At 33.1% G+C, this 23,865-nt stretch overlaps 1 protein-coding gene across 1 annotated transcript in view; it reads right to left on the bottom strand.

Moving 5' to 3' along the window:
* Nucleotides 1-8,981: 8,981 nt before the first annotated feature.
* The window catches only part of LOC129614165 (inhibitory POU protein), a 190,282-nt gene continuing 175,398 nt past the window's right edge, over nucleotides 8,982-23,865 (bottom strand). Inside the window, exons 5-6 of the mRNA XM_055528584.1 lie at nucleotides 9,466-9,589; nucleotides 8,982-9,359 (exon numbers count right to left, since the gene is read on the bottom strand). Coding sequence (XP_055384559.1) covers nucleotides 9,354-9,359; nucleotides 9,466-9,589 — 130 coding nt within the window. The 3' untranslated portion in view covers nucleotides 8,982-9,353. The remainder of the gene's footprint in view (nucleotides 9,360-9,465; nucleotides 9,590-23,865) is intronic.

The raw sequence follows: 23,865 nt of genomic DNA, 5'->3' as shown, positions 1-23,865 counted from the left end.
GGAAAAACTATAATTGGAAATGGCTGTAAACAACGTTGAAAATAATATCATTAATAATATTATTAATAACATTGCAGATTTTAAAATTTTTCTCGGTAACCTTCTAAAGGATGCTCAAGGTATCCACGAATTTAAAAGAAATGATAAATATGCTTTGTCTTCATTTCCCAGTAGATTCTATACTACCTATCTTTGATAATAATCCAGATTTAAAACAATACGTTTTTCAAAGAACAATAATAAACAAAATGCAAGGACCAGCATTGCAGGTAGTAAGGACATTAGGACCGAATGCGACGTGGGAAAATATCAAGGAAATAATGATTAGTAATTTTTGGGGTCCGGGAGACTTGTCACCAAATTTACCAGGAAGCCTTATGTATAAGATTTAACTCGATAATTGAGTACTTTAATAAGTTTAAAATTATATTAGAGAAACTAAACGACAAATTCGAATTTGATAGTAGAAAACCTTTCGAATTTAGTCCAAGTTTAAGTTAATTTATAATTTTAAGAACCTTTTAAACGAATTTGTCTCCAGTAATAATAAATAAAAACTTTAAAAGTTTACGAGAAACATGCAACATCTTAATTAATTTTAATTTAATTCGTTCAAAAAATAGCAATAATTGTGGCAATCGCTTCAGTAATAGAAGTAAATTTAATTATAATACAGAAAAAACGATGCCAATAAATATTTAAATATGTACCATAAATTCAGTAATTTTAATTCTTAAAATAATACTAAACACCAAAATAATTATTCAAATAACTCTGTTTAACAATTATTCAAATAACTTCAAATAACAAAATTACAATAATTTTAGTAGCCATAACAATTAAAGTAACAATTAAAACAATAATTACAACAACAACTACAATAATAATTCTGGGCAGACAAGACTTAACAATAATAATGGAGCTCCTAATAATCAACAGGAACCAATGGAAATCGATCGTGTTCAGAGTGAAATAAATTTTCTTGCAGAAAATATGAATTTTCGGAATTCTCTTAAATTTCAAAAACGGATCTGTCGATAGTAGAAATAACAATAGGAAATAAAAAACTCAGATGTTCAATAGACACTGATTCTTCCACTACCCTCCTAAACTATAATAAACTCCCTGAATATAAAAGAATCAATATTAAAAAACCTTTGATGGTATTATAGAGCAAAAACTTTTTAAACCTCTAGGGGCAGTCATTGGTATGGAAAGTGATTTGCAACAAATAAATAATAAAATAAAATTTTTAAATAGTTATCCATATAATTTAAGTGGGGTATACCAATTAGATTATAGTGGTATCAGTGATGACGGTTTTGAAACCCTAACCGAACCTTTAAATTCTGAAGAAAAAAGTCATTTAAGCAAATTGCTTCACCACTACGTGGATTTCTTCTTTAAAGAAGGTGATAACTTAAATAGCACTACCCATGTTCAACATCAAAGGCCAATATGTTTCAAAATATATATGCACCCGCAAATTCACGAACAGGAGATATCGAAACAAATATCTGATATGCTCAAGCGGGGAATTATAAAGGAATGTGATCCGCCTTATAATAGTCCTTTGTGGATTGTCCCTAAAATGACTGACAATTCGGGACAGAAAAAGTGGGGGATTGTGATCAACTACCGTAAACTTAATGAAGTTACGGTTGACGACAAGTTTCCCATTCCAAACATTGAAACAGTATTGGACAAACTTGGCCGAACACAGTATTTTACTACTCTTGATTTTGTCAAGGGTTTTTACCAAATTTTGGTAAAGGAGCAGGTTAGAAAGAAAATTGCCTTTTCTATTCTTCAAGGGCATTACAAATATATGAGAATGCCCTTTGGGCTGAGAAATGCACAAGTAGCTTTTCGTCGCCCAGTGAACTCTATTCTTAAAGATTTCATTAACGGAATATGCGTCGTTTATTTCGACGACATATTTATTTTTAACCACATGTTAGGCTGAACATGTTAATAGTATAAAATCAATTCTTAGCAATTTACGTGAATTCAATCTTAAGATTCAATTCAATTAAGATTAGATTTTTGACTATTTGGGCCATATTCTAACACACGAAAGAGTTAGATCTAATCCCAAGAAAGTTGAGGATATCCGTAACCTGAAATTACCGGAAACTCAAAAGCAAATTAAATCAGTTTTGGGTATGTCTGGATACTACCGAGAATTTATTCGTGATCATTCTAAGGGAGTCTAGTCTATGACTATTTCAAATATCTTTTGAAAAACGTGAAAGTTAACTCCATTTACATAAATTCGTTTGAAAAATTGAAAAAATTAATAACTGAATCTCCTATACCTAAATACAATGAATTCAATAAAATATTTAAACTAGTAGCGGGTGCTAATATAAATACCACCGGTGCGGTACACCCAGTGTGTTTTGCTAGTAGAACCTTAAATGAACATGAAAGAAAATATTCAGCAATTGAAGAAGAACTATTAACTATTGTGCGGTCGAATAATTATTTTACACTTTGAAGAGACTGAAACAGTGCACAAGAAGAGGACCATAATGAGCACAGGGGACATACGAGTACTGGAGAGAGTTGTTAACACACAAAATTAATTTGGGCAAACGAAAAACTCTTAAGTCTTAGAAAATAATTTATCTGATTTCACCTCGTACTGATTTCACCTCGTTAAGTTTATATTCCACTTTCTAACTTAAGTTTTATATTCCACATCACTGGTCCTTTCCAATTTTTGTGTAGATTCATTTTACAAGATAACTGCTGTATCATCAGCAAATGTAGCTGCTGTAACTCCTTCCGATTCAGGAATATCACACGTGTATAGCAAGTATAATATCGGGCCCAATATACTCCCCTGTGGTACTCCCGACCTGGTATCCCTAAGCGAAGAGTACTCTCTTCCTGTTTAACTCAAAATACCCTATTAGTCAGGTAAGATTCGAGCAGGTCAACATACTGCCTTGGTAGTAATCGCCTAAACTTTTTTATTAATCCACAATGCCAAACCTTATCGAAGGCCTGGGCTACGTCCAAAAATTTGATAGAACATATTGTTTTTTCTTCCAGTGAATTTTATATTAGGTCAGTTATTCTATGAATCTGATCTATGGTTAAGTGGTTTCGGAGAAAACCAAATTGATGATTCGGGATTAACCTTTTACTTTCAATTATAGGGTGAAGTCTTCTCAATAAAAGCTTCTCTGGAAGTTTTGAAATCATCGGCAACAATGAGATTGGTCTATAAAATGTCGCCCTGTCTACAGGTTTGCCAGGTTTGTGCAGCATGATTATCTCTACAACTTTCCAAATTTCAGGCACGTAATTGAACCTTATACACGCATTTATTAGGTGCGTAAGCATCGTTATACCCCTTTTGGGTAATTCTTTCAAAATATCGGCCGTTTTTAGATCAAATAGTGGGGCCTTTTTAGGTTTAAGAGTCCTGATTTCTTCTATAACATCTCTTTCCTTGACAATTGGAATAGTCACACTATCCCCAACAAAAGCAGATTCCTCATTTTCATACACTCCCTGACTGTCATGCGGACAGAATATATCGGCCAAATGATCCGCAAACCCATTTGCCATGTCCCTGTCAGTTTTTGCCTTCGTTCCATCTTTGCTTTTAATAGGAGCGAGATGTTTGATAGGTTACTTCATTTTGTTCGTTGCCCTCCACAGTGAGTAATTGGTTTTCTCACACACCGTCAAATTTTGAATATAATTAGCAGCCGAATCCTCTTTGTATTTTCTAATACAGTGTCTTAGTTGCTGCGATTATATCTGGTTTTATCAGTAGGATCAGGCGTTTGCCGCCACCTCTTTCTCGCCCGCCTGCTTTGCTTTTACTAGTATATGTGGGGCATAGTTAATGCCACCCCTTCTAATAACATTAATTTTGAAACTACTCCAAGCCGCATTTTGAATAATTTTAGTAAAGTTTTCGGCCTCCTCATCTATGTGCTGGGTCGTTTTTTTCTTTTCCTTAGGTCTAATTGTCGTTCAATCTCTAAACGAAATCTTGACCAATCTGTAGTTCTATTTGTCAGCGCAGTATTCGTTCTTTTCATTACAATATTTTCCTTAAGTTTAAGAATAACCACCGAATGATCGGAGTTAAGATCATAGTTATCATGTACCTCAATGAAGTTTTTCGCAATCCGTTTTGTTATGAAGAAATCTATTAAATCTGGACACTTATTAACATCGGTTGGCCAATACCTTGGCTTCGCAGTAGAGTGAAAAGGCCACCCCGCGCCGTCAATTGCTATCCTAAGTTCTCTTCCTCTACTTGAAGTATGCTTTGAACCCCAATCAGTGTGCTTGGCGTTTAAGTCACCCCCCTATATAAATCTATCGCCTAGGTCTGTCAGAACGTTTTAAAACATTTCTTCCGTAATTTTAAATGTGGGATGACAATATAATGCAGCCATTATAAATTTTTGCTTAGTCGAAGTGATCTGAACCGCTGTCATTTGCATTCCCTCGGTTTGCATCTCGTGCGGATCGCAATGCACCACATTTTCTTTTATTATTACGCCGTTCCGTCCTTCGCTATATTTCCAGGGTGGTTCGAGTTGTAAATTCTATAACCTGGAAACTCAATTCTGCTTCTTAAAGTCATATGTGTTTCAGTTACGAGGCACACGTCTATATTCTGTGTACGTAGAAAAACTTCAAGCATGTCTTTTTTATTTGCGATATCATTGCAATTCCATGTTGCTATTTTAAAATTACCTCGTGCCTTCATTTACCAGGTCTTTTGGTTTTCGATTTTTTCGCTTCGCTCTCTAAAATGCTCAATCTCTGAGAGATTTTGTCCATCATATCTAGCATGTTCTGCATCATATTTTGCATTTTATACAAAATATTCACGTCACTGGCCCTTGCTTTATTGCTCGTGCCACCGTCATCAGTTTTCGTTTGGAGAACGTTCTTGTATGTTACATCTTCTGATACTATTCTCGAAGTGAATTGCCTCGGTGGCCGTTCAGAATTCTTCAAGTTGTTGTTGCTCTTCTTATTTCTACGTTTTTGCAGTTACTTAGCTACAAGGCATCCCCTATAGTTTGCTGGATGGGCCTCCAAGCAACTGGAACACTTTGCTGCATTATTTAACACAATTCGGTTCTCTCTGACAAAATTTTTGTGTATGCCCATACCTTTGACAACTTTTACACTGCGGAATGGTCCTATCCTTTCAAAGTACCTTTATCTTAACTTTCATCCTGTTTATCTGATCGATTTCATAAATTTTTTTCATCTCCTCTTCATTTGAGAATGTTAACATAAACAACGGTGGAGGCACCATAATGTTTTCCCCATTTTCTTTTATTTTTTTAATTTTATTGGTTACATCTACGATCTTGTAACCCTTAGGCCTTCCTTTATATCTTCCGGTTTACAACTGGGGTGAAGATTTCTTACCATGACTTTTATTGGTCTGGCCTGCTTGTTTTCATAGGTATGCCATTCTACTCTATGTCCATTCGTGGCCCTGGTAAGATTCCTGTAGTTCATTTTGGAGTTTACAATAAGCTTAAATTGATTGTTATTCATCATTTTAACCTTATAATTGATGTCCTTATTTTTTAATGTTGACTCTATTTGATTATAGTCAACCACATTACTTATGACTACTGGAGGCGGCTTAGAGTTTTTCGTGACATCGCCTCGACTTTTAGAATCAGGAACATCCGCCTTCTCAGCGTTGATCGTCACCCGAACCTCTTCCGGAGATGATTCCGCTTTTCTTTTTTTACTGGACCTCTTTTACTTTAGGATCTAATCTGTTTCTCTGGCGAGTTCTTCCTCGTCTGTTGAGTAGTCGTTCAAAATTGACCTCACCTGCTTTGCTTATGGTGCAGCGTCTTTTTCTTTATGACTACTCTCATTAGACTTATTGTTTGTAATTTGCACATGTTTCTCTTTCTTTAGCTTCTCATTCTCAGCCCTCAGTTGAAGAACCTCGTTTTTCAAAACGACAGAGAGCTGTTCTAGTTGGCTAATCCTTTTAAATATGTCAGCATTCTGATCATCACTTTTTTTGGCTTGAGCTTGACTCATGTTTATATCCTTATTGGTCTGTGGAGCTTGAGTGTTCGGTAGTCCACCTTCTATATTTTAATTCTTTTTTAAAATCCGCACATCAGATGTAGGTTGTGAACGCCGGGTTTTCGCATTCCTCCAAATAGATCAATCAAATGCAATAAATGGCTCTCCCCAGAATCCGTAGAGCCGACCTCCGAAGAGGGTGGATTCTCCAACGTAGTTGAATTACCACCTGGGGTACTAAATCCTTTTGTTTTGTCCATTGCACAAATGATTAAATTCTGCATTTTATACCTACTGCCAGGATTCAAAAACTGCCGTCCCTCAGGGATCAGACGCAGACCAGGGAGCCGCCTCTTCTACCCTATTATTATGATTTACCGCCCGCGCGCTTCCTAACCAACGAAACCCGGATTAAGCGCTGGGTACGCGCTTTCACCCGCTCTCTTCAGCCTTACTAAGTAAGTTGCCCAGGAGACACTCGGCAGATAACTAGCTTACCTAACTTCTAGGAAGTGAGAGTGGGATTTGTTGGCAGAGCTGATGTTTTCAGAGGGCATTTCCTAGCATTTTCAGCCTCACACGTTAGGAAAATTCAGCCGCACAGGGTAATATTAGAAAGCATCTTATATAGGAGAGTAAATTGGATACAAAACACTCGAGAATAACCGAGTTAGAGAGTCTTTGTGATGTGTTACAAAACGAGATCTACAAATTACAAGCAGAGAATGTAAATTTAAAAAATCAAATAAAATCTGCATCAACAGAAAATAAGAGTGAAGGTGCGAAAGTTATTGCATATGAAGCCGACGTGGAAGAAGCTAGAGATGAATGGTGGCTAGAGAAGCTGACTGGATCCTAAAACAGAATAATGCCAAGAAGCGAAAATAATGACTAATTAGAAAATTAAAATAAATTAAAATAAATGCGGAAAATTTAAATAAAAATTAAAATAAATGCGGAAAATTAAAATAAATACAGATTGCTAACAAAAGTTATAAATAAGGCTAGATTGGAGTGGCACACGCGTGAGAATAAACTGGCAACGCCAGTTATGGCTGGAAATCTCTATCCATCGTATGAGCCCAAGGATATAAAAAATGAATTTATTAGCAAAGGCTTTAAATGTCTAGATGTTGTAAATAAAATCAAAAGGAGAAAAGAAATTGGAAACATATATAAGAAAAACTTCCGCTTTTTATGTTATCTTCGGACTATTCGGAAGAGATAACCAAAATCTATAAAATAGAATACTTACAACACATGATAGTAAAAATTGAAGCTCTTAGAAGCAGCAAGTCCATTCCGCAATACAAAATATACCAGAAATTTGGACACACACAAAATTTTGTCAAAGAGAGGCTAAATGGGAAAAATGTGTTGATAATCATATGACAGCAGAGTGCAACAAGAAGGATAATTTTCAATCAAATGATCGAACTGCAATGAGGCTCACCCTGCTAGCTATCGAGGTTGTTTGGTTGTAAGAGAATTGCAAGAGGGAAGATTAAAAAAGAATAAATCCAAACAAAATCAAGTCAAACTTAATGAGCAAAGAACTCCAAAAATAGCCAGAATAGCAACACCTAGTAAAGTGTTAAAGTGAGTATCTTGTTCACAGGCCCTTCAAAGCAAAACAAGATAAAACAATAATAAGGAACCTGAGCAAAAAAACACACAAATGAAAAAAACTGACGCAGACATTATGCAAATGATGCATAGTATGTTGATTAGAATTGACAAGATTTCTAAAAGATTATTATCATACGACTTTTAAAAACATGTATTCGTACGGCCATCACAAATTACTCTACTTCTTTCCGTTTCTTTCTGCCTTTATTATAACTCAGTTTATTCTAGAAACATAATCATTTGCAATTTATCAGCCGTGGTTGTTTAGTTATAAAGATGTTTATAAATAAAAATAAAAAATGAAAAATATAGTAAATATAAAATTACGAGTACAAAGAAATATTAACACAAAGCCTGAAGAACATAAAGAACTAATAATATATTTTGACTTTTTTTATCTTAATTAATTTTTTTAAATATTTTTGAACTGTATTCTTCAAAATGCATTGTAAAGTCTTTATAAAACTTTATTGAACCTACTCAACTGACTCTTTCCAACCCTTGTCAAAGCACCTAATTGCATCAATTTTATTAAGTTTATGAAGGAAAATATCCAGCTATATTGAGAGGCTTAGAGATTCTGCTGTAATATATTTTAAGAAAATTGTTAGGATGTTGTTGAAATAATAAAAGTACTTAAAGCACTTTATGTTACGGCTTTGACAGCATTGTAATGATATGTAATTATACATAATTTACAATATAATGGTATATTATCAGTACACTTTTTATACCTCTATATTATTTATTGTTAATTTAGATTTCATACTGAAATAATCTAATTAAAGAACTCTTAATTATCTACAAAATCCGTGTTTTATTACAACGTAATTTAAAATGAAACACAGTTTCGTCCAAATTAATATAGAAAACTATTTATGCAAAGCAATTGTTAGATATTGTACTTACCGAGCAGGAAGGTTGTTAAGTGCATTGTTTTATTTTAAAAATACCACAACCTATAGCATTTTTTTCAACGTCAGTTATGTTTATAACCTGCAACAAGCTAAATAATCTAAAAGACAAAGTAAATGCTCTCCGATTCTTATTTAAATTTTTACTTTTATTTACATTTGTATCTTAGTTCAAATCCATCAATAATTAAAAACTGTTGTTTTTACGAACAACATAAAAAACTGATTTCTGTACTCTGTAACAAATAAAAATTTTATGAAAATTTCAAACAAATTGAAACCCTTGAAATTTAAAACAATAATTTTTATTCAGTTTGCAACAAACTTAATTTAATTATGCTTGGAACTAATAATTAAGATTTTATTAAAACGAAATTACAGTTTTCCAATAATACAATTTATGTGTAAATTTAAAAAACAAGTTAGAAATAGGAAATTTATAATATAATAAGATACAACATTTTTATTGTTAATTAAGTACCACTTAAGCTCAATACTTTTAAGTTATGTTACATATATATTTGTTCATTTTCTGTAGTATATTGCATTTGTATTTTATATGTATATACACTAAAAAATAATTGCATAGTAAAATATAAAACATAATAAAACGCAATACCCATTGTATTTTTTACAAGTTAATTCTTCAAGAATTTGTTCTTTATTTCACAATTGGAAGAATTTGATTTCACTTCTCTAATTCGCTTTGATTTCAACAATATCCGTAATTGGAATTTATTCCAGAACCTGCAAATTTTGTTGTTATACCTGTAATTACACCTATTTGAGTATGGAAATTATTTGATTGTCAGTGCTGTGCTGCAAATTTCATTCTTTTTTGTTTTTGCCTTTGATTACAAAACCAGACTCTTACAACATTTTTTTTTAAATCTAATTTTTCTGCAATAGCTGCTATTTTTTCCCCCGACGGTCTTGGTTGAACTGCAAAATACGCCTCCAATGATCGCTTTTCTGGGGCAGCTATTGAGGTCCTTTTTCTTGAAAAAATTCTTTATATAGTTCAAGTTACAACAAAGTAAGCTAAGAATAAAATTATCAGTAACTAATTTTGAATCTATCTTTTTTTATAATTTTTAAATTCAGGAAGAAAAATAACTGCAGCGTATAGGTAATGCTAGCTTCAAACTTAAATTTTAAAACTAATAAAAAATATTAGCAACTAGTGAAATGCATGGGACAACATCTAATAAAAACCAATAAAGTTCAGTTGAACATAAAAAATCCACAAAATTGTTAGTATTATTGAATGACGGGTATCTATAAAAAACAAAATTGTGGGAAATTAGTTTTGTATTAGTATTCAAATTGAAATTTTTATTCCAAAAATTCATTTTAAGTATTAAATCTACCTCGTTCCTCTAATATTAATTTTAATTTGCTATATCTAGTAATTAAAATTAATATTTGTGGAACGAAGCGGGAAATTGGGGAAGTTTGATGAAGACTATTGAACTATTGGGTTTAAAATTAGAATGACTAGTACAATTATAGAAAATAGGTTCGACGTCGTACGAACTTGGAGTCGAAACTGTTTTCAGAGTTTTATTTTTTTACAAAAGTACATTTAAATTTCCAATGAATTCTATAATTAGAAATACAGTTATTAGTAGATATGATATACTTTGATAGACATACTCTAATTATGTCTGAATTGTTCTAATTACAGCAGCAGCTGTCTTTAGCAGAAAATAAAACATTTCCAAAAAAGTATTGCTTTAAGAAAAATTTCTTTTTGTTCTAATAATATATGTATGTACGAGTATGTATTTACCCAAGTGTCACGGTTATGTTATACTTTATACAAAAATCATATTTATAGAAATGGTTTTTCTCTTTTGTTTCTTGTGTTCATATACTTAACTTTATCTTCCATTTCAATATCTCTTTAACAGGAAGTCGTATACATATTTTATTAAGCTTAATAGATGACTCTGTATGTGAATGGGAAACTCACATATTTTTAATTTTTTTTTTATGTATAGTTTTTAGGTGCATGGTATAGAAAAGATACAATGCAAGCAAGTATTTTTAATTTCACATTCAGCAATATTCTCAATATAAGGTTTAAATATTTTGTACAAAAATTTTTCTTCTTTTTTGCCTTAGTCACAATTTGGATCTTCGTGCAATATTACTGTAGTACGTTAGAGACACCTAATAGAGAATGATTTAAAACACATCAACGATGTGTTAAGTAATATACATTATGAATTAAATAATATACATTGTGCTTTTGAATGTGCATACTTAAAAGCAAAAAATGCAAATTGAAGTTTTGTTCAATTAAATTTTTTAATTGGTCATAAACATAGTTATGCGCATTTTTGTTTCCCCTTTTGATTTCGATGAAACTATTATTCAATAATTCGATTTAATATTTCTTATTTTTGAAATAGCAAATGTAATATTATAAGTTGTAATAAATAACTTTCCCACTAATTAACTACAATAGCACTTCTATTTTAGAATTTATTAGAGAATATTACTAAAATTTTAATTTATAATAAGTTTTATGTCATATGTTTGAAATATGTATGTTCATAATGCCATATATATCTATCAGGCCTCCAAGCTGAAATTATTTTTCGAAATTTTGAGTCGGAAAAAAAAACAAAAATAATTTTTAATATTTTATGTTTCGAAGTATGCCGATTGAAATATTTTTTTTATTTTTTTTTGTTGTTGGTTACGAAGCACGCGGGCGGTAAATCCAGAAGCGTCTGACCTAGAATCGGCGGCTCCCTGGTCTGCCTCTGACCTGAGGGATGGAAGTTTTTGGATCGTGGCCGGAGGTATAAAATGCAAACATGAATTATTTCTGTAATGGAGAAAACAAAAGGATTTAGTACCCTAGGTGGTAATCTTACTACGTTGGAGAATCCACGATCTTCGGAGGTCGGCTCTGCGGAATCTGGGGAGAGCCATGTATTGCATTTGATTGATCCGTTCAGGAAGAGCGCGAGAACCTGGCGTTCGCCACCTACATCTGATGTACGAATTTTAGAAAACACAAACCAATAAGGATATAAACATGAGTAAAGCTCAAGCCAAAAAAGTGATGATCAGAATGCTGACATACATAAAAGGATTAGCTAACTAGAACAGCTCTGTGGAGATTTGAAAAACGAGGCTCTTCAACTGATGACTGAGAACGACAAGCTTAAGAAAGACAAACATAGGAAAATTACAAACAACAAGTCTGATGATAGTACTCATAAAGAAAAAGACGTTACACCACAAGCAAAACAGGTGACGTCAATATCAGAAGTCTATTCAACAGTTTATTCCAGTAAAAAAAGAATTACTCCGAAAGAGGTCCAGTTGACGATCAACGCTGAGAAAGCGGATGTTCCTGATTCTAAAAATCGAGGCGATGTCACGAAAAACTTTAGGCCGCCTCCAGTAGTCATAAGTAATGTGGTCAATAGAGTCAACATTAAAAAATAAGGACATCAATTATAAGGTTAAAATTATGAATAACTAAATTCCGAAATGGATTACAGGAATCTTACTAAGGCCATAAATGGATCTGGACTAGAATGGCGTAACTATGAAAACAAACAAGCCAGACCAATAAAAGTTATGGTAAGAAATCTTCACTCCAGTTTTTAAACTGGTAGATATAAAAGAAGACTTAAGCTCTAGGTGTTACAAGATCTTAGATGTAACCAATAAAATTAAAAAAATAAAAGGAAATGGAAAAAACGTTATGGTGCCTCCACCGTTGTTTATGTTAACGTTCTCAAATGACGAGGAGATAGAAGCACTTAGAAAGGAGAGGACCATTCCGCAGTGTAAAAAGTGTCAAAGGTATGGCAAAGGCATTCCTTTAATTTTATGCTAGAGAGAATCAAATTGTGTTAAATGTGCAGGTAGGCAGTTGACTGAAGATTGTAGTAAGCCAAGAAGTACTGCAGCAAAGTGCTCAGATCTGCAACAACAATTTGAAGAAGAATTCTGACCGGCCACCGAGGCAATTCACTTCGAGAATAGTATCAGAAGATGTAACATACAAGGACGTTCTCCAAACTAAAACCGATGACAGTGGCACGAGCAATAAAACAAGGTCTAGTGGCGTGAATGTTTTGTATAAAATGCAAAATATGATGCAAAACATGCTAGATATGATGGACAAAATCTCTCAGAGGTCGAGCATTTTAGAGAGGCAGGAAAAAAGTTACCGAAAAACCTGGTAAATGATTTTAAATTTTAAAATAGCAACATGGAATACTCGTAGCAATGGTATTGCAAATAAAAAGGGCTTGCTTGACGCCTCATAACTGAAACACATATGACTTTAAGAAGCATGATTCGGTTTCCAGGTTATAGAATTTACAACTCTGACCACCCTGGAAATATAGCGAAGGGCTGAACAGCGATAATAATGATTGAAAATACAGTGCATTGTGATCTGAACAAGACGAAAGCCGAGGGAATGCAAATGACGGCGGTTCAGATCACTTCGACTAAGCAAAAATTTATAGTGGCTGCATTACATTGTCACCCCAGATTTAAAATAGCGGTAGAAATGTTTCAAAACGTTCTAACAGACCTAGGCGATAGATTTATATTGGGGGATGACTTTAACGCCAAGCACACTGATTGGGGTTCAAGGCATACTTCAACTAGAGGAATAGAACTTAGGATAGCAATTGACGGCGCGGGGTGGCCTTTTCACTCTACTGCGAAGCCAAGGTATTGGCTAACCGATGTTAATAAGTGTCCACATTTAATAGATTTCTTCATAACAAAACGGATTGCGAAAAACTTCATTGAGGTACATGATAACTATGATCTTAACTCCGATCATTCGGTGGTTATTCTTAAACTTAAGGAAAATATTATAATGAAAAGAACGAATACTGCGCTGACAAATAGAACTACAGATTGGTCAAGATTTCGTTTAGAGATTGAACGACAATTAGACCTAAGGAAAAGAATAAAAACGACCCAGCACATAGATGAGGAGGCCGAAAACTTTACTAAAATTATTCAAAATGCGGCTTGGAGTAGTTTCAAAATTAATGTTATTAAAAGGGGTGGCATTAACTATTCCCCACATATGCTAGCAAAAGTAAGACAAAGCAGGCGGGCGAGAAAGAGGTGGCAGCAAACGCGTGATTCTACTGATAAAACCAGATGTAATCGTGAATCGCAGCAACTAAGACACAGTATTAGAAAATACAAAGAGGATTCGGCTGCTAATTCAAAATTTGACGGTGTGTGAGAAAACCAATTACTCACTGTGGAGGGCAACGAACAAAATGAAGCAACCTATCAAACATCTCGCTCCTATTAAAAGCAAAGATGGAACGAAGGCAAAAACTGACAGGGACAAGGCAAATGCGTTTGCGGATCATTTGGCCGATATATTCTGTCCGCATGACAGTCAGGGAGTGTATGAAAATTAGGAATCTGCTTTTGTTGGGGATAGCGTGACTATTCCAATTGTCAAGGAAAGAGATGTTATAGAAGAAATCAGGACTCTTAAACCTAAAAAGGCCCCACTATTTGATCTAATAACGGCCGATATTTTGAAAGAATTACCCAAAAGGGGTATAACGATGCTTACGCACCTAATAAATGCGTGTATAAGGTTCAATTACGTGCCTGAAATTTGGAAAGTAGCAGAGATAATTATTTACAAACCTGGCAAACCTATAGACAGGCCGACTTCTTATAGACCAATCTCATTGTTGCCGATGATTTCAAAACTGCTAGAGAAACTTTCATTGAGAAGATTTCAGCCTATAATTGAAAGTAAAAAGTTAATCCCGAATCATCAATTTGGTTTTCGCCGGAATCACTCAACCATAGATCAGATTTGTAGAATAACTGACCTAATATAAAATTCACTGGAAGGAAAAACAATATGTTCGATCATATTTTTGGACGTAGCCCAGGCCTTCGATAAGGTTTGGCATTGTGGATCAATAAAAAGACTTATGCGATTACTACCAAGGCAGTATGTTGATCTGCTCGAATCTCACCTGACTAATAGGGTATTTCGAGTTAAACAGGAAGAGAGTACCCTTCGCTTAAGGGTATCAAATCGGGGGTACCACAAAGGAGTATATTGGGCCCAATATTATGCTTCTTATACACGTGTGATATTCCTGAATCGGAAGGAGTAACAACAGCTACATTTGCTGATGATACAGCAGTTATCGCACTAGGACGAAATGAAAATGAATCTACACAAAAATTGCAAAGGACCAGTGATGAAATATTAAAAATGGACTAGAAAGTGGAATATAAAACTTAACGAGGTGGAATCAGTACACGTAAATTTCACTAATAGGAAAATTGGCAATTTATTTTCAGTTCGGATAAATGGCGTCTTAATTCCGTTCGCAAACACGGCGGCCATTGGACGCAAGACTCAGATAGAAGGACCATATAAAGAAAAAGAGATCTCAACTCGAGGAGGAATAAAGTTTGAATGGCTTTTTCGAAGGCGTTCCTCGTTGACAATATACAACAAAGTTTTGATATATAATCAAATATTTAAGGCTGTCTGGGCTTACGGTATTCGGTTATGGGCTTGCGCTGCGCAGACTCATATTTAATATATTCAAGAATTATTAATATAAGATTTCAAAACTAGCCAATCACAAAATTCGTTTATCCAATCATGTCAACATCGAGGCGGTTCGATTGGTTGGCAATAAAAACTTTGTTAGGAGACTTAAACGTACAAGACCTCTCGAGTTAGTTTAATGTTTTTAATTTGGAACAACAATTTGATATGGTACAATAGCGTACTTAGTACGCTATTGTACCATATCAATAGCGTACTTAGTACAATAGCGTACTAAGTACGCTATTGTACCATATCAAAAGCTGGTAAATAATAAAAAAAAATTGACCAAAATTAATGGTTAGTCGTTTCCGACTAGTTGTATACTTTATTTTGGGGAGGGTGTTTTTTAGTGGATTAAAGCTCCACAGTACTGCCTTTTGTCTGGCAGTGTCGAGACTTTTCACCCTTCCTCTATATTATTATATATTTTAAAATTACGTCATATTTTAAAATTTTTGAAAGAAAGTACCTATTAGATTCTGAAATGGAAGGTTTAATTCAATTAATAGAGGCGCCTGGCAAAATACTATATTTTTTCATACTTCAAACCTTTAATTAAGTTCAATAAATTTTTGTTCAAATAACCCAAATAATTACGTATTATTTAAGTGTATGCACAAAAATCGAATTGACTTAGAGATACATTTTTCTGCATAATTCAATAAATCACAATAGAGTTAAGCAGCCTACCGAATTTCATAGGTTACTGTAAAATACCATAGAACCAGGAAGAACAACATGAAGATCTTAGAACTAAAAGGAATAACAGCAATATCACACAAGTTTTGCGAGGCAACTTGTAATGATGTTGTAAAGAGTACAAAAATTCCTTAAGTAAGCCAGCTATACAGAGAAAATTCTCAAAACTTTGTAATAATATAAATGTCTGAGTGGTAATATGGCAAGTTCATTACAAAAGGAAAAAGTAATATAGAGGCTACCCATGTCACAGATAGAAACAGGTAGAAATATGTTACTGCACAAGCAATGAAAGGTAAATTTTATTGTATAGTCCATGCTGGATTTAAGAATAAAAAAGACAATAATATAAAATCTTTTTTGAGCAGCATTTTCTATCAAGTTATAGAAATTGCGAACAATCAATAGATTCATAAATTTTTAGAATCATCCACAATATAAATAATGAAACAATCTTTTATATAATTTTACTAAAAATTATAAGAAAATTGATTAGATTTTCAAAGAAATTTTTTGCACGAAGAAGAATGGACCAAATATCGCATACTGCAGAACTAGGCCTAATTAAATTACAAAATATTATTTTTGGTTTAGAACTTGCTATTAATTTATGATTCTCAAATGAAAATTTTAGAAGTTTAACATCATGATTACTATCCGTTATGAGATTCATCAGGGTTGCACCAAACAAATAAGATTCTATATAATTATTTTGTGTACTTTTGAATTGAATTTGAAAAATCAAATTTACATAAATAAGAAAAAGAACATTCTCACAGAATTTTAGCAGAGCATTTTTGGTAGATCTACCTTAGCCGAATTTGCTATCATGAAAATAATTTTCTTTATTATGCTCTTCTTTCTAACTATGTTATATTTATATATGCTCTATAACTATAAGCATTCTAGCTATTACAACTTTTTCAAAAACTATTGAAAATGCTAACAGAATGGAAATTTGTCAACAGTTACTAATATTATAATGCCTATCATTCAATAAGGAATATCATAAACATTTAAATTTACATATCATTCCGAAGTTTGTTATTAGTATATCCAAAATTTAATGTTAAAAAGTTTGAATCATTTAAACCAATGATGAGCCTTAATATTTCAATAGAAGAAATCGGTTCAAATGCAAAATTGTCACGATCATGAAAATAGTGGCAAGTCTCGCAAAGAAAAACTAAGATGAAGATTTAACCGAAATTTCAGTGAGCAAGTAAAGTCATAAGAAATGCTAGTAATAGCACTATTATTTTCCTCAAATACACTAATTGAACATTCATATCGAACTGCCTCATTTAATTTAATTTTATGTTATCGTGGTGGGGGAACTGAATAAGACTGATGAACTTGAGAGCGATGTCGGTGGATGCTGCCATTCGGAAGTATCTGGTAGGTTCAACCTTATCAGCATGATCGAGTGGAAAATCTAAAACGAAGATTGTTGTGTAACAACAATTATTCAAAACTCTATATTTTTTTATTATTTTTTATTTATTATTATTTTTATTAAAATACATTTTTTTAAAATACCAAAATATTTGGTATTTTAAAATATGTCTTAATTTAATATTAACGCGCATGTATTTTCAAATATTATAATTACTTAATATAAATATTTTCTAATTCATAACTTTCGCATTTTGGCTACTATTTTAGTGGGAGTAGAACTATGTACATGTTTTTTATTTGTTAATTTTACCTTAAGTAAATTTGAAATCGATGTTATACGTAAGTTAACATGGGAAAATAATGAATGTTATAAACGCATAAAATTGAATGTCTATTTCTGCGGGAAGTAATTAATTTTAAGTAGTATAATTTTTGTATGTCAGATTTTTAATAAATAAATTAGTTAACTCCAAACTAACAGGAAGGTTTTTCATTTAAACTATCTAACATTGTGAGGGCTGAACAAAAAAAAAAATGTCGCAAAATTTAAATCTGGATAAAACTGCTGCCAAACACAAGGAGTTTGGAGAAGAAATCGAAAAGTTACTGATTAACTTCAAGAAAGATCTAGAAATCAGCAGAATATGGAAACTATGAAACACTGATCATTCATATTTCAAAACTGAATATTATAACAAGGTGAAGAATAAAATATAGCGAGTTGTAAATGAAGTAAATGAATGCATGCAATAAAAGGACTTTGTTACAGCGTCCATGCAGTATCTTGAAACATATTGGATGACATCATTTCCCATGCCGCAAATGAACTAGAATTAGAATAAGGGTGCTTCTATATTGTAAAGAAAACAGTTTTAACCGCCTTTAGTCTTGAGCTAGAGTGCCAGAATAATTCGCAGTTTCAAAAAACAATACGGATCGTAATTTTTGACGTTGTGATATTGAACATGTATGTACTGTTTATTCAAGATTTTCCATTTTTATTTATTCATTAACATTTGTTCTTATTTTTAAACCTGACGTTTAATACCAATTTGACACCCAATATTCTGTGTCAATCAGTATTGTCAGCTTTACTGCACATTTAACCTAAAAATCCAATTTGAGGCGGTGAGAGGAAAAAAATTAGAGAGCATAAGCAGAAACAAAGACAATGTGGCGAGTCTATAAAATGAAAGAAAACCGGGTAAAACTACCGCAAATCAACTTGATTGACAGCATAATTCAACTTGATGGCTTCTGTGTTGTATGGACCAACTTTTTTCACTTATTCAATGAATTCTTTTTGGCTATTGCTTTTGCTTATACAATCACATTGCCAATTGGATAACATTTAAAAATACCATTGCCTCAAAAATCTACTGTCGCCAGAGCCAATGAGTTTAATAAAACATCTGCTGCTAACTAACAAAAATCCGGCACTGCTTGGGAATATATAAAAACCAGGTAGAACAACACCTAAATACTCTTCTCAACATGTATCAGTAAGCTGCTATCTCCACTCCATCTAAATAATGAAACATCAGCTAGATTAAAAAGCATATTGGGTGCTACAAAAGAATGTCTTTGTGCTACAAAGAACTTAGATATTGAAAGTAATTCCTGGGGACCTATAAGTAGTTTTTTAATCTTACAAAAAATTGATAAAGAAACTTTAAGACTTTAAAAGCAACAGGCTTCAAGCACCAAGAAAATCTCAGAATTCACAGCTATGTTACGGTCCGGCAACAAAAGTAAAACATGAAAAACCAGGCAATCAGATGTATCACAGCGTGATGAAGGTAAAAAGTGTCCAATTTGTAAAGAGCAGCGCAAAATGTGCTCATCAAAAATTACCAGCAGTAAGAAGGCACAACTTATGCTCAAACTGTCTCAGCAGCAATTGGGTTAAAAACAAGCGGGCTTTTGAGCTGTATTAACATAATGCCAAATAACCTTCCTTGGTGATTTTTGAATGATTTAGCGTCGTGAGAAATCTGGCCGAAACAATTTATTGAAAACAAACTGTGGTAATCAGGACTACAATGGCAACATAATGATGCAATAAATTTGATTGACAAGGAACTTTAATTAAAACAGTTAGTTAAAAATTAGTTCCCATACGTCAACAAGAACACCTATCAAAACTCTTTCCATTGAAAGATTCTCATCATTACCAAAGCTACAAATAACCGTCACCTTCTGTCACAGCTGCCGCTTCGTAACTAAAGCGTCTTATTATGAAGTCGGATTAGCCCTGTTTAGGGAAGCCTTTATTGCCGTATTAGAACGATTTATTGCAAGCCGAGGAAATGTGGTGCATATTTACAACGACAGTGGTACCAACTTTGTAGAAGCATACAACTACTTAACAACCAACAAGAAATTGGGCCATTTTATATTAGAGCAATCAACTTAATGGAATTTTATTCCACCAGGCACTCCTTATTTCTGAGCGGGTCTTACTGCTAGAGCAAAGCAACGAACTTTTTCAATATAAAGCTGGTGATGGATCGCTATCAGAATTAGTACGTCGATCACCATTCGGTTTTGTTGGGCAGCTGTGAAATATTCATTTTGATATCCTAGATCAAGATACAGCTAAAGAACTAGAAAACAGCATTAGTGATGCAAAATTAGATAGCCATACCATGCAGGGGTTACTAAAAAATTATAGTTCTATATTAGAAATCAAATTCAATATACTGAAACTTGGTGTCAGGTGTGGGGTGACACCTGACTCGGGTTTTGTGCTTATACTAGTCCGTCAATCATTAGGATAACTGAAATAGGTGGTATCTATATAATCATAATAGCACTTGTATTATGATTCATTGTTACAAAATGGCAATGAACACAACTTCTCGCTTGCCTTTGAAAAGAAGAATGCTGTGCAACAACAATGTTCTGAATTCTTGTTATATTCTAACATTGTGTAACAACAATTCGGAACATTGTGATGTATAATTTTCCCATTTATTTAAGTTACCAAAATTGCTAAAATTCCAATTTGTCATAATTTAATCTTAACGCCAACGAGTTATGTGCCAACGAATCCAGTCAGGGAACGTTGTCGCAGCAACAATCAATTAAAACCGAAAGCCGATAGAGCTAGCCATAGTTCCAAGGGTAAAAAATTTAAAGGACCGAGCATATCTTTAAGAATAGACTCAACTATATCTTGAGCAAAATTACACGAGAGTAGAGCGAAGGAGAAGGCATATAACAGTACCAAGATGAGTAGGGTTCAGAGGACTGCGTTCATTGGTTTTATTGAGGTCTTAAATTCGACCTTCATTTGTTTCCGGCGGGATTTCATATCGCTAATTTGGTGGTCAGCCGTGCCATCAGACTCAGGCAGGCTGGATGCAATAGTTCAAGGCACTTTTGCCATGGCAGTAATTTTGGCTCGCAGTGGAGGGAACGGGCTTCTTTGAAGGTTTTAAAATGGCTTTGTTCACCGGCGGCTTCAAAAATGAAAAACTACTACAACTAGAAAACTTACAAGAACTAAAATTATTAGAATGGATGTTTAGAACTAAAATCAGAAGGCATAATTATTATATAATTAAACTAAAATAAAAACAAGTAAAAACGTTTGAGTCGGTATAAACGGATTGAATTATACCCTGCACCTTTCGTTGTTGTATAGCAATTACTCAAACCTGTGAAACCATTCTATAGAAAATTCACGGATATGTTTGACCTAAAACAGACACACAACTGACAAGTTTCATGAATCTGACTTTATTATTTTTCCAAATTTTTGAAATTAGCTTTTTTAGTTGTATGGCAGTTATCCGAAGCTGTCAAGCAATTCCACTAAAACTTCGCAAATATGTCTGATCTATAATTGGACACACAACTGCCAAGTTTCATGAATTTAACTTTATTATTTTTCCAAATATTTAAAATAAGCTTTTGGACTTGTATGGAAGCCACTCGAACCTGTCAAGCAATTCAACCAAAACTTCAGAAATATCTTTGACCTGTAATTGGACACCCGACTGCCAAGTTTCATGAATCTGACTTTATTATTTTGCCGAATATAAATAATTTGCTTTTGAAGTTGTATGGCAGCTACCCGAACCTGTCAAGCAATTCCACTAAAACTTCGCAAATATATCTGATCTATAATTGGACACACAACTGCCAAGTTTCATGAATCTGACTTTATTATTTTTCCAAATATTTAAAATAAGATTTTGGACTTGTATGGGCGCCACTCGAACCTGTCAAGCAATTCCACCAAAACTTCAGAAATATCTTTGATTTATAATTGGACACACGACTGAAAAGTTTCATGAATCTGACTTTATTATTTTTCCAAATATTTAAAATTAGCTTCTGGAGTTGTATGGCAGGTACCCGAACCTGTGAAGCAATTCCACTAAAATTTCAGAAATATATCTGATCTATAATTGGATACTTGACTGCCAAGTTTCATGAATCTGATTTTATTATTTTGCCGAATATAAAAAATTTGCTTTTGGAGTTGTATGGGAGCCACTCGAACCTGTTAAGCAATTCCACCAAAACTTCACAAATATATCTGATCTATAATCGGACACACAACTACCAAGTTTCATGAATCTGACTTTATTATTTTTCCAAATATTTAAAATAAGCTTTTACATTTGTATGGCAGGTACCCGAACCTGTCAAGCAATTCCCCTAAAACTTTAGAAATATATTTGACCTATAATTGGACACATGACTGCCAAGTTTCATGAATCTGACTTTATTATTTTGCCGAATATAAATAATTCGCTTTTGAAGTAGTATGGCAGCTACCCGAACCGGTGCAGCTACCCCATTAAAATTTTTAAAGCATATGTAGAATATAATTGAACACAAGTATATAAATTTATATTTGTACCTTTATTAGTTTTTGAAATATTTAAAATAAATTCTTTGAGTTGTATGGCAGCTACCCGAACCCGTTGTCCGAATTCCTCCAATAACAATAGGGTTCGTCCTTGGCAAAAAAGAAAAAACTTGTGAAAGTTTGGTATCGATTGCATTCTTTGTTTTTGAGTTATCGTGCGATCGGAAGGACGGACGGACGGACGGACATGTTTAAATCAACGCAGAATTTTACGCTGAGCAAGAATATATATATAATTTAATTTTTTATTATTTCAAATTTAATTTTTGTGTTTCAAAACTAAAGTTTTTATTATTCAGTTAGGCGCTTTTCTTTTGTTTGTAATTAAAACAACAAAAATTTTTCAGTGTGGTTAACTTTCTTGATTTTATTTAAAAAATTCTAATATTATTAAAATTAAACTTCTATTATTATTATTATTTTGTTATAAATAGGTTCCACTTATTAATGTTCTTTTTCTTTTTATTATTATTATTTTTATTATTATTCTTATTGACAACTTTTATACTCCTTAATTTTATTTAACAAACTTTACTGTAATGACTCCGAAATAAGACTAAAAAAGTAAATCTTTAAAATATTCTAACATGTGCTTTATTTTTACTGTAACAATATCAGTTGAAAAACAAGTAAAAACGTTTCAGTCGGTATGAACCGATTGAATTATACCCTGCACCTTTCATTGTTGTATAGCAATTACTCAAACCTGTGAAACCATTCTATAAAAACTTCACGGATATGTCTGACCTATAACTGAACACACAACTACCAAGTTTCATGAATCTGACTTTATTATTTTTCCAAATATTTAAAATTAGCTTTTGGAGTTGTATGGCAGGTACCCGAACCTGCCAAGCAATTCCACTAAAACTTCGTTAATATATCTGATCTATAATTGGACACACAACTGCCAAGTTTCATGAATCTAACTTTATTACTTTTCCAAATATTTAAAATAAGCTTTTGAACTTGTATGGGAGCCACTCGAACCTGTCAAGCAATTCCAGAAAAACTTCAGAAATATCTTTGACCTATAATTGGACACACAACTGCCAAGTTTCATGAATCTGTCTTTATTATTTTTCCAAATATTTAAAATTATCTTTTGGAGTTGTATGGCAGGTACCCGAACCTGTCAAGCAATTCCACTAAAACTTCGCAGGTATATCTGATCTATAATTGGACACACAACTGCCAAGTTTCATGAATCTAACTTTTTTATTTTTTCAATTATTTAAAGTAAGCTTTTGGACTTGTATCGAACCTGTCAAGCAATTCCACCAAAACTTCAAAAATATCTTTGACCTATAATTGGACACACAACTGCCAAGTTTCATGAATCTGACTTTATTATTTTTCCAAATATTTAAAATAAGCTTTTGGAGTTGTATGGCAGCCACCCAAACCGGTCCAGCTATCTCATTAAAATTTTTAGAGCATATGTAGAATATAATTGGACACATGTATACAAAATTTTATATTTGTACCTTTATTAGTTTTTGAAACAATTAAAATAAACTCTTTGAGTTGTATGGCAGCTACCCGAACCCGTTGTCCGAATTGGTCCAATAACAATAGGGTTCGTCCTTGGCACAAAAGAAGCAACTTGTGAAAGTTTGGTGTCGATTGCATTATTCGTTTTTGAGTTATCGTGCGATCGGACGGACGGACGGACGGACGGACGGACA

Source organism: Condylostylus longicornis, unplaced genomic scaffold, assembly GCF_029603195.1.
Source record: "Condylostylus longicornis isolate FDR11 unplaced genomic scaffold, ASM2960319v2 ptg000105l, whole genome shotgun sequence".
Lineage (NCBI taxonomy): Eukaryota > Metazoa > Arthropoda > Insecta > Diptera > Dolichopodidae > Condylostylus > Condylostylus longicornis.
Note: the sequence above shows the minus strand (reverse complement) of the source record. Positions and strands in the feature narration are given on the sequence as shown.